Source organism: Oryx dammah, unplaced genomic scaffold, assembly GCF_014754425.2.
Source record: "Oryx dammah isolate SB20612 unplaced genomic scaffold, SCBI_Odam_1.1 HiC_scaffold_27, whole genome shotgun sequence".
Lineage (NCBI taxonomy): Eukaryota > Metazoa > Chordata > Mammalia > Artiodactyla > Bovidae > Oryx > Oryx dammah.
The window spans coordinates 75,699,159-75,712,662 of record NW_024070211.1 but is presented as its reverse complement, the minus strand read 5'-3'; the positions used below and the strand labels follow the sequence as shown (position 1 = coordinate 75,712,662).

General features: G+C 38.9%; 1 protein-coding gene across 1 annotated transcript in view; it reads right to left on the bottom strand.

The window, feature by feature from the left end:
• THSD7B (thrombospondin type 1 domain containing 7B) overlaps nt 1-13,504 on the bottom strand; it is an 889,260-nt gene that overhangs the window by 635,718 nt on the left and 240,038 nt on the right. The window contains exon 4 of the mRNA XM_040228521.1: nt 8,771-8,940. Coding sequence (XP_040084455.1) covers nt 8,771-8,940 — 170 coding nt within the window. The remainder of the gene's footprint in view (nt 1-8,770; nt 8,941-13,504) is intronic.

The window sequence follows — 13,504 nt, the reverse complement described above, 5'->3', positions numbered from 1 at the left end:
AACATAGGCAAAACACTCTCTGACATAAATCACAGCAGGATCCTCTATGATCCACCTCCTAGAATACTGGAAATAAAAGCAAAAGTAAACAAATGGGATCTAATTAAAATTAAAAGCTTCTGCACAACAAAGGAAACTATAAGCAAGATGAAAAGACAGCCTTCTGAATGGGAGAAAATAATAGCAAATGAAGCAACTGACAAACAACTAATCTTAAAAATATACAAGCAACTCCTGCAGCTCAATTCCAGAAAAATGAATGACCCAATCAAAAAATGGACCAAAGAACTAAATAGACATTTCTCCAAAGAAGACATACAGATGGCTAACAAACACATGAAAAGATGCTCAACATCACTCATTATCAGAGAAATGCAAATCAAGACCACAATGAGGTACCATTTCACACCAGTCAGAATGGCTGTGATCCAAAAGTCTACAAGCAATAAATGCTGGAGAGGGTGTGGAGAAAAGGGAACCCCCTTACACTGTTGGTGGGAATGCAAACTAATACAGCCACTATGGAGAACAGTGTGGAGATTCCTTTAAAAATTGCAAATAGAACTGCCATATGACCCAGCAATCCCACTGCTGGGAATACACACCGAGGATACCAGAATTGAAAGAGACACATGTACCCCAACGTTCATCACAGCACTGTTTATAATAGCCAGGACATGGAAGCAACCTAGATGTCCATCAGCAGATGAATGGATAAGAAAGCTGTGGTACATATACACAATAGAGTATTACTCAACCATTAAAAAGAATACATTTGAATCAGTTCTAATGAGGTGGATGAAACTGGAGCCGATTATACAGAGTGAAGTAAGCCAGAAAGAAAAACACCAATACAGTATACTAACACATATATATGAAATTTAGAAAGATGGTAATGATACCCTGTATGTGAGACAGCAAAAGAGATAGAGATGTATAGAACGGACTTTTGGACTCTGAGGGAGAGGGAGAGGCTGAGATGATTTGGGAGAATGGCATTGAAACATGTATACTATCATGTAAGAAACGAATCGCCAGTCTAGGTTCGATACAGGATACAGGATGCTTGGGGCTGGTGCACGGGGATGATCCAGAGAGATGATATTGGGTGGGAGGTGGGAGGGGGTTTCAGGGTTGGGAACTCTTGTACACCCATGGCGGATTCATGTCAATGTATGGCAAAACCAACCCAGTATTATAAAGTAAAATAAAGTAAAAATAAAAATTAAAAAATAAAAGCTTTGAGAGGAAAAAAAAAAAATTAAAAATTAAAAAAAAAAAAAAAGAATGAAAACTGACTTTTTCCAGTCCCGAGGCCACTGCTAGTTTTCCAAATTGCTGGCATGAATGCAGCGCTTTAACAGCATCATTGTTTAGGACCTGAAATAGTTCAGCTGGAATACCATCCCCTCCACTAACTTTGTTCATAGTAATGGGAGGAATTGGGGGCAGGAGGAGAAGGGGACGACAGAGGATGAGATGGCTGGATGGCATCACTGACTCAACGGACATGAGTCTGAGTGAACTCCGGGAGTTGGTGGTGGACAAGGAGGCCTGGCATGCTGCGATTCATGGGGTCGCAAAGAGTCGGACACGACTGAGCGACTGAAATGAACTGAACTGAATGCTTCCTAAGGCCCACTTGACTTCACACTCCAGGATGTCTGGCTTTATGTGGGTGACCACACCATCATGGTTATCTGGGTTATTAAGAGCTTTTTTGTATAGTTCTTCTTGCCAACTTTTCTTAATCTCTTCTACTTCTGTTATGTACTTGCTGCTTTTGTCCTTTACTGTGCCTATCTTTGCATGAAATGTTCCCTTGGTATCTCCAATTTTATTAAAGAGAACCCTCGTCTTTCCCATTCTACTGTTTCCCTCTGTTTCTTTGCACTGTTCACTTAAGGAGGCTTTCCTATCTATCCTTATCTATCCTTGCTATTGTCTGGAACTCTGCATTCAGTAGGTGACAGTAGCAGTGGTGAGGCCAGGATACCCTCTGCTCCTGGGCATCCTCCAACATTAGTTTCAGCCTTCCACAGACCCCCTTCCCACCCACTCCAGCAGGGCCTTTGCCTCTACCCTTGGGAACACGGTGACCAATACTTGATGGAAAATGAAGGTTTACTTGCTTAACAAGGAGCAGCATGGGACAACCAGGGCACCAGGAATGTCATCCAGCTACATTAAGTGGCTGAAGGCCATGTCTCTTCTAGCTAGGGCCTGACATATCATAGTCCACTGGAGAAGGGAATGGCAAAGCACTTCAGTATTCTTGCCTTGAGAATCCGATGAACAATATGAAAAGGTAAAAATATGACACTGAAAGATGACCCCTCCCTCAAGTCAGTAGATGGTCAATATACTACTGGGGAAGAGCAGAGAAAGAGCTACAGAAAGAATGAAGAGGCTGACCAAAGTGGAAACACCCAGTTGTGGTTTCATCTGATAGCGAAAGTAAAGTCTGAAGCTATAGAGAATAATATTGCATAGGAATCTGGAATGCTAGGTCCATAATTTAAGGTAAATTGGATGTGGTCAAATGAGACAGCAAGAGTAAACACTGACATTTTAGGAATCAGTGAACTAAAATGGACAGGAATGGGTGAATTTAATTCAGATGACCATTATATCTACTCCTGTGGGCAAGAATCCCTTAGAAGGAATGGAGTAGACCTCATAGTCAACAAAAGAGTCTGAAATGCAGTACTTGGTTGCAATCTCAAAAATGACAGAATGATCTCAGTTTGTTTCCATGGCAAACTATTTACTATCACAGTAATCCAATCTATGTGCCAACCAATAATGCTGAAGAAGCTGAAGTTGAATAGTTCTGTGAAGACCTACAAGACTTCCAAGAATTAACACCAAAAAATGATGTCCCTTTTCATCGCAAGGGACTGAAATGCAAAGTAGGAAATCGAGAGCTACCTGGAATAACAGACAAGTTTGGCCTTGGAGGACAAAATGAAGCAAGGCAAAGGCTAACAATTGTGCCATGAGAATGCACTGGTCATAGCAAACACTCTCTTCCAACAACACAAGAGATGACTCTGACACATGAACATCACCAGATGGCCAGCAGCGAAGTCACAGTGATTATATTCTTGGCAGCCAAAAATGTAGAAGCACTATGCAGTCAGCAAAAACAAGATCTGTGGCTCAGATCGTCAGCATCTTGTTGCAAAATTCAGACTTAAATTGAAAAAAGTAGGGAAAGCCACTAGGCCATCCAGGTAAGACCTAAATCAAATAATTTATGATACAGTAGAGGTGATGAATAGATTCAAGGGACTCGATCTGGTAGACAGAGTGCCTGAAGAACTATGGACAGAGCTTCATAACATTGTACAGGAGGTGGTGACCAAAACCATCCCCAAGAAAAAGAAATGCAAGAAGGCAATGTGGTTGTCAGAGGAGGCCTTACAAATAGCTGACACAGACTCGCAAGCCTCACAGATTTCTCTCTTAGAACTGCTTTTGCTGTGTCCCATAGGTGTCAGATCATTGTGCTTTTTAGTTTATTTGTTTTCATTTGTTTCCAAGTATTTTTTATTTCTTATTTTTTCAGTGGCTGTTCAGTAGCATATTATTTAACCTCCATGTCTTTATATTTTTTGAATTTTTTTTTCTTGTAGTTGATTTATAGAGTCATATCTTTGTGGCCAGAAAAGATGCATGATATTACTCTAATGTTCTTGAATTTAATGAGACATTTTTTTTCCCCTAGCATGTGCTCTATCCTGCTTAAGTGCTCAATGTACACTTGAAAGGAATGTTTTTGTTTGTTTGTTTTTTGCTGTTTGGGGACTGGATTTCTATAGATCTACTATCTATTAAGTCCATTGGTCTAATGTGTTATTTAAGGTCAGTGTTTCCTTACTGATTCTCTGTCTGATCTGTCCATTGGTGTAAGTGGGATCTTAAAGTCCCCAACTATTATTATGTTTCTGTCAATTCCTCCCTTTATGTCTGTTGTTATTCGCTTTATGTGTTCATGTGTTCCTAAGTTTCATGCATATACACTGTTGTATCTTCATCTCGGAATGATACTTTAATCATTATGTAATGTTCTTCTCAGAACCTGGTTTTTAAGTGTTATCTAACTTCCTATGCTCCTCTTATAACAGTTCACATGCCACTGTTGAATATAAACTTTTCTATATATTTTCATCTGTTCTCCCAGTCTTGACTTAGAGTACTTTCTCCTGTTGATTCTCCAGACTCTCTTTAAGCATCATCTGCATTGTGAAGATTAATGTCAGGCATCATTAAATGGTTCTAACTATGCCATATATATGGGGCTTACCCAGTTGCTCAGCAATAATCTGCCTGCAGTACAGGAGGCCCAGGTTCAATTCCTGGGTTGGGAATATCCCCTGGTGAAAGAAATGGCAACCCATTCCAGTATTCTTGACTGGGAAATCCCACAGACTGAGAAGCCTGGCAGACTATAATCCATAGGGTAGCAAAAGAGTTGGACATGAATTGGTGAGTAAACAACAATATCATATATATATAACATATGCATACATATATATACACACACATATATATTACAGCCTAGCATGCTGCAATCCATGAGGGTTGCAAAAAGCTGGACACAACTGAGTGATTGAACAACAACATATTATATAAGATCACTGAAATACACAACCTAAGCATATAGCATAATTGTTAGTACAACTGTTGTCACAATGAAAAGACTATAAGTTAATGAGGCATCTTTATAATTCCTATGTCTAGGACAGGCCCTAAAATATAGCTGCTGCTGCTGCTGCTGCTAAGTTGCTTCAGTCGTGTCCGACTCTGTGTGATCTCATAGACAGCAGCCCACCAGGCTCCCCCGTCCCTGGGATTCTCCAGGCAAGAACACTGGAGTGGGTTGCTATTTCCTTCTCCAATGCATGGAAGTGAAAAGTGAAAGGGAAGTCACTGAGTCATGTCCAACTCTCAGCAACCCCATGGACTGCAGACCACCAGGCTCCTCCATCCATGGGATTTTCCAGGCAAGAGTACTGGAGTGGACATAACAAATCACTTGGGGAAAAAAAAATGTATGTGTGACTGTCATCCATTTTTTCACTCAGCAAACCAGTATATTTAAAACTAGGACATATCATGTACTGCCTTAATGCCAACTCTGGGCCTAGCTTCATAAAGACATAGGACTCTCAAGAAATATTTACTCTTAACTGGTGTGGAGTAGTCAACTAATTATACTTAACAATTCAAAGCTAAACTGTGTCCCTTCTGAAGTTGAGTCCATTTAATGGCAAATAATAAATCTAAAAGATGGGAAAATATCTAGGTGATATTCTGCTTAACTGCCACCACACCAGTATCTTTTTTAGCTTTTAGTTTCTGTTTTGTTTTATTCACCATATAAATACATTATATCTCTATGCTATTTCAACCTGCATTTGTTGATATGCCAATCTCTAGGCCACATTGTCTTGAATGAAATACATTTTTCCCTGTCTCTATTAGATTAATGATGGTATGTCCCTTGTTTCAACATTTTACCATCTGAGAAATGACTCTTGAATATAGGCTGAGTGGTTTTAATTTCACCTTAGAAAGGGGCAAGAAGAAAATGGTCTCAACAAATCCAAGTGTTTAGATTTATAGGCAAGCATCACTCTCGCAGGTGCTTCTGAATTATAAAAGAGAAATACAATTTTCTCTACTACAATAGCAACTGGTAAACAAAATCATAAATATTCTGCTATAGTTTGATTCACACATTGACTTGGCTATTACTATTGGCTTGGCTTGTTACTATTACTAGCAATACTTCTCATATTCAATATTACAGCATTAATTTTGCTGCAATTAAAACACCACATGGTCAATGAATAGCAGAACCAGGTAAATATGCCATAATATACTACTACTACACATACAATGAACGGAGGTCAAATGGAGAATTGGGTATCAACAAGAATAAGTTGGCAACAGAACTGCACTGAGATCCTAATTCAGCCTCACCATCCAGAATGAGACTCAGAGGACCTTGGGAGAGAATTCATAGTCTTTTCAAAATTTTTTTTTTCTTCTGGTATTTAGAAATTCTATTGCATCTTATCTCATGAGAGATCCTGGAAATAAAGCTTATTTATTTATTTATTTTTTGAAGATTGTAGGTCCTCTAAGATCTGGTTCTTGGAATGCAGGGCAACTAGTTAACAATGGATGGTGGGATTTCCAAGGAAGGAGAATCAGGAAATTCCACTCCAGAAAATAAGCAGAATATTCTGGAGTCAAAGGTAAACTTAACTTGTTGGGAAAGTCAATTGTGACTAAGAAAAGTTTACCAAAATCAATGCCATTAAATGTTCCTCTTCCTTCAAAACAAAATCTGACACAATAATGGGAAAAACAAACAAACAAACAAAAAAGCTGATCTTCACAAAAATGGAAATGTAAAAAAAAAAAGTTACCAAGTTTGGCTTTTGTTACTGCTTTAGCAGCAAGGTTAGAAATATTTAAATTCTGCCTCTTTAATTAGGCAAACACACTCTTTGGTCTCTTATAGTTGCAATTCAATTGTTTTCTTGTATTTCACTTGAGCCAAGAAGAAATTTTCACATTGCCAGATTTGTCAAGGTATATCCATAAATGACAGGCTTCCCAGCTGGGTCTGTGGTAAAGAATAAGCCTGCTAAGCAGGAGACACAGGTTGGATACCTGGGTCAGGAAGATCCCCTGGAGGAAATGACAACCCGCTTCAGTGTTCCTACCTGAGATATCCCATGGTTAGAGGGGCCTAGTGGGCTATAGTTCATGGGGTCGCAAAAGAGTCAGACACAATTTAGTGACTCAGCAACAATCCATAAATGATAACAGTAGGAAATGAAAGCATTTTAAGAAACAAAACTAATAATAATATTTCTGGTTCACTTCCACACAACAGCAAAATCAAACCTTTGTTAATGACTACAAATATAAGTAGTAAGCTATACCATGCCTTTAATCCAATGTGGCTGTCCTGTATTTTCCAGTGCAGCAACGTTTAACTACTTTATTCAAATTTCTACAAGAATACATGGTTTCATCATATACCTCCATGGGTATGTATCTTGTCCCCACATCTAAGCACCTCTGCCAACCACCTCTCAAGACCTGGGTTACCAAGCTTAGGCTTTCTAATCACTTTCTATTTCCATGTGAACCAAAGTATTAATTTAGAAGTATGCCTTGTCCTAAGATTTTTTCCTCTTTTCTAGGTGCTTGAAGAATATTGCACTGGGGCTTAACAGGCTGCTAAATGTGCACTTAACATCCTTCCTCTACTTAACATTTCCCAACATGTAGCATATGATTCCCAACCCTAGAACACCATCCTTCCAATTTCCTCCTAATTACAAACTTCCTGCCCAGCATGTTTCCATTAAGAAAGCTGGAAAGACTAAGGTTGAAAAAAACTTTAGAAATAGTTGATCCATAAGATAAGAAAACTATTTTTACTAAAGAAACTTTAGGTAGATGTCAATAGAAGATTCAATGTTGAATTTGAAAATAGATCATATCAATTCTAAAAAAATCTTATATATGTTTTGACCCCTGAAGACCATATTACTGTAGACAACAGTAAAGGAGAAGAAAGAGAAAGTGAAATAGAAAGATCACCAAGGTCTGAAAGAAAATTTTGAATTTTTTAATCTAAATTCTATTCCTCCAAATTTAGAAAAGTAAGCATAGTCATGTATATCCTGGAAAAGAAAGTGTGTAAATTTTCACTTTCCAAAAGAGACAATAGAGAAGGAAAAAATTCACCTATTAAATAATTTTAGCCCTATAAATGCAGCACTGTAACTTCAATTGTTGAAGCAAATTCTAAGGAGTCTGTAAAGATGACCCCTCTGTTAGTCAAGCAATGAATCATAGAAGGCTATGGTCATGGCCTCTGAAATGATGAGAGGTCATGTCACACAAAACAGGCACCTGGTATGAAAAACTTCACAGGATAAAATGGGTATATCTCCACAATAAGAAAGCTCACACCTCTCTCCCTAACCAAGTTCTACAGTAGAGAAATGTACATGCACATTCTCAAGGAAGCATTTCCATCTTGACCCCTTCTACAGCGGGCTCTCCTGAGTGCCCCTCCAGCGTGTCTGGTACCGACCATACATTTTTTCTAGACTGGAAGCATTACTGCACACTCTTGGCTTTTCAATCCATTCACTTAAGTAAATCTGGGCCAGTTTTTCAGTTTTTATATATTATCACCATGCCAAACTCTGAAACAAAAGGACTGTATATACCTAATGAGAGCCTACCATGAAGAAAGTTGTTTTTCCTCCCCCACTTTCTTCCTTATTATTTAAACTCTGGCAATCAGAGAATGGATCCTTGATATCTGAAAATGATATTTCTGTAGAAGTTCTCACATTCACAAAAAAAAATCTCTCTTATAGAAAAAAAAGGAAAAGAATGTTACTACCTCTTTGCCAACTGGCTGATTCCAGCATACTAGCCCCTTAGCATGTTGCATTCATTTCTGTTCCTGATCTTAGGTCTATTTTCTTGTTTAATTTTCACAATGATCCTTTGCAATTGAGGAAATTATTATCACTAGTATTTTTTAACTATTTATAACTATTGCAAGTAGCAGGACTTAAGGATAGTTGGCAAATAGGCAATAAAATTTTAAATTTGTGAATGCTGAAGGTCCATTATACCAAGGAGAATATGAGGAGATGGTATTGGAATGCATTTCCATTCCAATCAGCAGCAGGCTCTGGCCCCAGTACTGGCTGCCTACCTTCCTTGGCCCTCTGTGCTGTGGACGCTGGTGTGCTCTGGGCACAGTATACTTCTCGGGTCTGGATCCCACCTCCACAAATGGGTCCTGTCTCATGCCAGTGGAGGTACTGCTGCTCGAGAAGGAGAGAGACTTGGCATTCTTTCCATTCAGAGGTCTTCCAGGAATACCTGTTTGGTGTGATTTGTTTAAAAGAAGAAGAAGAAGTAAGGAAAACACAGAATTCAACAGGAAACTTAAGTTATTGACATCAAATGTATTTAATCATCTCTCTTTCTAGTATCAAATCTTTGCCTATGGATAAAGACATTTACCAGCTTTGAATACTAAACCTCTTTTATTTCCTTGAGAAAAAGTAGGCATTCTATCATGCTAATAGCACAGACCAGAAGATTGAATGAAGGAACATATGGATAAATAGTAGAGATGTCTCAGCCTTAAAGCTCTAAGAGAGTAAAGAATCAGAGAAAGGACCCTGGTAGTCCAGTGATTAAGACTCTATGTTTCTAATGCAACAGGTGTGGGTTTGATCCATAGCTGGGGGACTAAGATCCCACATGCCACATGGCATGGCCAAAAAAATTAGAGGAAGGAGCTGGAAACCAAATGAGCTTAATTCCCAGCAGCTGAACTCATCATGGGGTTTAATTCCACAAGCTTTTAGATGACTTTGTGTGAAAGTGGGGCTTTCTTTTTTAATTAGTAGGACAGTGTATGAATGTGTGAGTATATTATTTTAAATGAACAGAGACTACATCCAACTTTTCAATCTTATTGATACAGGTATTTCTATCAGTTCAACCCCATTGAAATAAAGGTATACATATTAAAGATGAGTTCACCACCAGTTCAGTTCAGTCACTCAGTCGTATCTGATTCTTTGTGACCCCATGGACTGCAGCACACCAGGCTTCCCTGTCCATCACCAATTCCTGGAGCTTGCTCAAACTCATGTCCATCGAGTCAGTGATGCCATCCAATCATTTCATCCTCTGTCATCCTCTTCTCTTCCTGCCTTCAATCTTTCCCAGAATCAGGGTCTTTTCCAGTGAATCAGTTCGTCTAACCAGGTGGCCAAAATATTGGAGCTTCAACATCAGTCCTTCCAATGAATATTCAGTACTGATTTCCTTTAGGTTTGACTGAATTGAATCCTTGCTGTCCAAGGGACTCTCAAAAATTCTTCAACACCACAGTTCAAAAGCATCAGTTCTTTGGTGCTCAGCTTCCATGCACCACTATATTTAATTGGTGAGTTGTTTGTCTTTTTTTCACACGTATACAGACATGCCATTGTTATACTGACTTAGAATATGTCTTCTTGGTTTACATCTTATTGAGATACACAGTGATAGACATGCCCATGCACACACAAATAAGGGGGAAGACATACTGAAGTTTCTACACAACTTACACAAAATAAAACAACGATAATAGTGCTACATTCATACCTAGAGAATGCTTTCAGACAGAATCTTTTGTGGTTTATGAGAGCGTTCCTCAAGCCTATGGCATTGATATAACCCAAGAGAATTCACATAAATATCAGCAAACTCATTAGTTACTGGAGTAACAAACCAAACCTAAGAACATTTTCATATCTGCTGTCCCATTTCATATTTTAGGAAAAATTTCTCAGTTTGGGGATTGTTCAAAGAAAAAAATAGCACTAACAAAAATAAACACCTCACCAAGGCCCTGGCCTTATAAAAACTAGAGTAAAACCGAAATCAAGTAACAGACATCAAAATCAGGAAGCAAATCTCTAAAATATGTAAGAGTGAGCAAAGCCCTTGACAAGGAGGGTGGCTGTCTTTCTAAAAAGCTTGAAAGCTGAGGATCATCAGTCTTGTGAAAAGCCCATTGTAGCAAAAGAATTTGGATAATCCTGTGGGGTTTGTTGTAACAGGATTCTGCTCCCTTTGCCTCACTACTTCATTTTCACAGGGTTTTCCAAGTGAAAATCAGTCAGAGAGCTGGACAAGAGTCTGACGTGTAGAGCTAAGTGCTGCTTACACTAAGTGAATATAGACAAAATATGTTTCTAATTTCTGGGCATGAAAGATTGAGAAAAGTCGAAGTCTTTCCAGAGACGGTCCTTCTCCAGAGGTGAGGATCCAAAGCTCTTTCTCCTCCCTAGACAGAGGGGTCGCCTAGACCCCATGGCATGCAGGCAGAAGGTTTGTCTCTTGTGTCTCTGAGTCTCAGGGCACAGGTAAGTTCTCTTGTCTCTGGACTTTAGAGTGGTCACACTCTAAAGCAAGGCACAGTGTGGTCGGGGCGGGTTAGTTGGACAGTTATCACATTCTCATTTCAAATCCTCTCCCCCCACTGATTGCCTAAAAGGGCTCTCTAGCTATTAAGGAGGTCAGATGCAGTCCTACCCTAAGGCTCCTATAGCAAATAAGGTGGGAAAAAGGTGCAGTAAGGTGTGGACAACAAGCAGGCTTTGGAATCAAACAGACATGGTTTGAATCTGAGCCTTTCCACTTACTAGTCATGTGACTTTGGCTCAGTTCTATTTTCCTAGCTGTAAAATAAGGGTAATAACATTGAATGTGGATCAAAGCACATAACAAATGTTCAATAAATGTCAATTCCCTTTTTTATGTCCTTTTACACCTGTTTTTTTGGTCTCTCGCTGACATAGAAAACACACACACACACACCCAACATTGTACTTATGAGAACTTAATTGCTTTTATCAGAAGTTAATATTAGGGATCCAGAATGCCAAAGTCTTACCTCCAAGAATCAAAATTCAGTAAAGACCATTAAAAAAAAAAAAAAAAACTTAGAGCATTTAGAATCATAGCAAGTCACATCAATTTGTTCACTTGTTTGAAAGGAATGGGCCATGCTGCATAAACTGCTTTTTCAATTAATTTATCATGACCATATAACAATTAGCAATGGAGGAATTTTGGAAGTGACTTTAGAGATAAATGAAAAGAAAAGTTTAATGACAATGGTTTCCTATAAAGTAACAAAAACCCTGTTGGTAGCTCTTTAACCAAAAACACCCAAATTCCATTCACTGGCAAACAACAAATTCTCTAAAAAAAGAAAAAAAGATGACATTTATCATGATTGCTATTGCTTACCACCTCAGAGAAAATACCAACTTAGCAAGAGGCAAAGGAAAAAGCACACTAGTGAAGGACTTCTATATTCCTTTTAACATGCTGGTCTTTTCATAGTCTTTGCTTTTTTATTTTTATTTTTTTTCAAATGCAGTATGTTCAGTCACAAATCACCTAGAAGCCAGGAAAACTGAACATTCTGAACTCATCCAACCTGGGAAAGTGTCTCTAGGATCTGACAGAATAAGAAATCAAAGGCATCTTCTCAGCTAAATGTTGCCTGCTATCTCCCTCAGAGGCTGTGACAGGAATAGCCCTCCAGCCTCTGGACAACTTGGCTTCCTGACTGCCAGGGACATTCTCTTTAACGCCCAAGTCCACATCAAAGACCAGGCCTTTCCACCCTCTCTCTCCCAACTCTGCTGCCTTTCAAGGCTTACTTTGTCCTTCTGCTTAAGAGAGAAACAGGAGGTGTCTCAAAGACCAAGATCCTGCCTCTTGTCAATAAAGAACACTTTGAAACCAACTGTACAAATGCCTCAAGTAAAGTAAACGGCCATGACATGAAACCAATTAGTCGATCCTCATAGCCCCTCATGAATGGAGCTCCTCATGAATGGATCCATTTGTCTTGTCACATGGCCTGACTGAACAGGAGGGACAAGGCATTCATTTATTAAGGCTTCTAGGATATCATGACATATACCCAAAGCAATAATAACAATCAAACTGTTCTGCATGTTAAGTCTGCTACAGGCACCACATTAACAAATCTAGGTGTATGACTTCATGTAGTCTTCCCAACACGTCTATAAAGAGACTTGTTGAGAATATCATCAGTTAGGTTCAGTTTAGTTAAGTCACTCAGTTATGTCCAATTCTCTGCAACCCCATGGACTGAAGCACACCATTAGAATTTGAACACTGTGGTCACATAGGGTCAAATTCTAGCATTTCAGGAGATAAGAACAAGTTAAAGAGAAAAATAAAATATAAACCAAATAAATGTATCTAATTGTAAAAATTCAAGTTTCCACAAAATGCTGAAATGACAATTTTTTTATGACTAATGCCTTTTCAAGGCCCTGAAATCAAACTCACCATTTTGCTGCCTGGTTACTGTAAGTGTTAGGGAAACCTGCCATCAACCTTTGATGTGAAAATGATTCCAATGACCTCACCATTAGTGAGACATCACACTGTCAGCCATTTATATGCTGAATACCCAAGGGAAACAACTTGTGTAAGAATATTTCAGTCAATGCTAAGGCACGTATGTGAGATGGATGGCAGAAAGGAATTAAAAGTAGGACTCCCTAGGAACAGAAATAAGCCTGACCAACAGTAAGCAAATCACTTACTCAACCATGCAGTTATTCCTTTTTCCTTTTAAGAAGTAATTCTTGAACTCTAATTATATGTCAAGGCTGGATGCAGGCAATAGAAATAAATAACAAAGATCAAGACAAAGCCCCTGACCTTGAAGAGATGAGATAGACAGACAGAAACGAACCAAAACAGAAGACGGCATCAGCTAACATGTCCATCAGAGAGATGGATGGGGAGAGCTAGTTCAATGCTGTGACCAGGAAAGCCTTCAGAATGCTGAATAAAAGAAAGCAGTGGGCACAAGAAGAGGTGGACAAGGAGC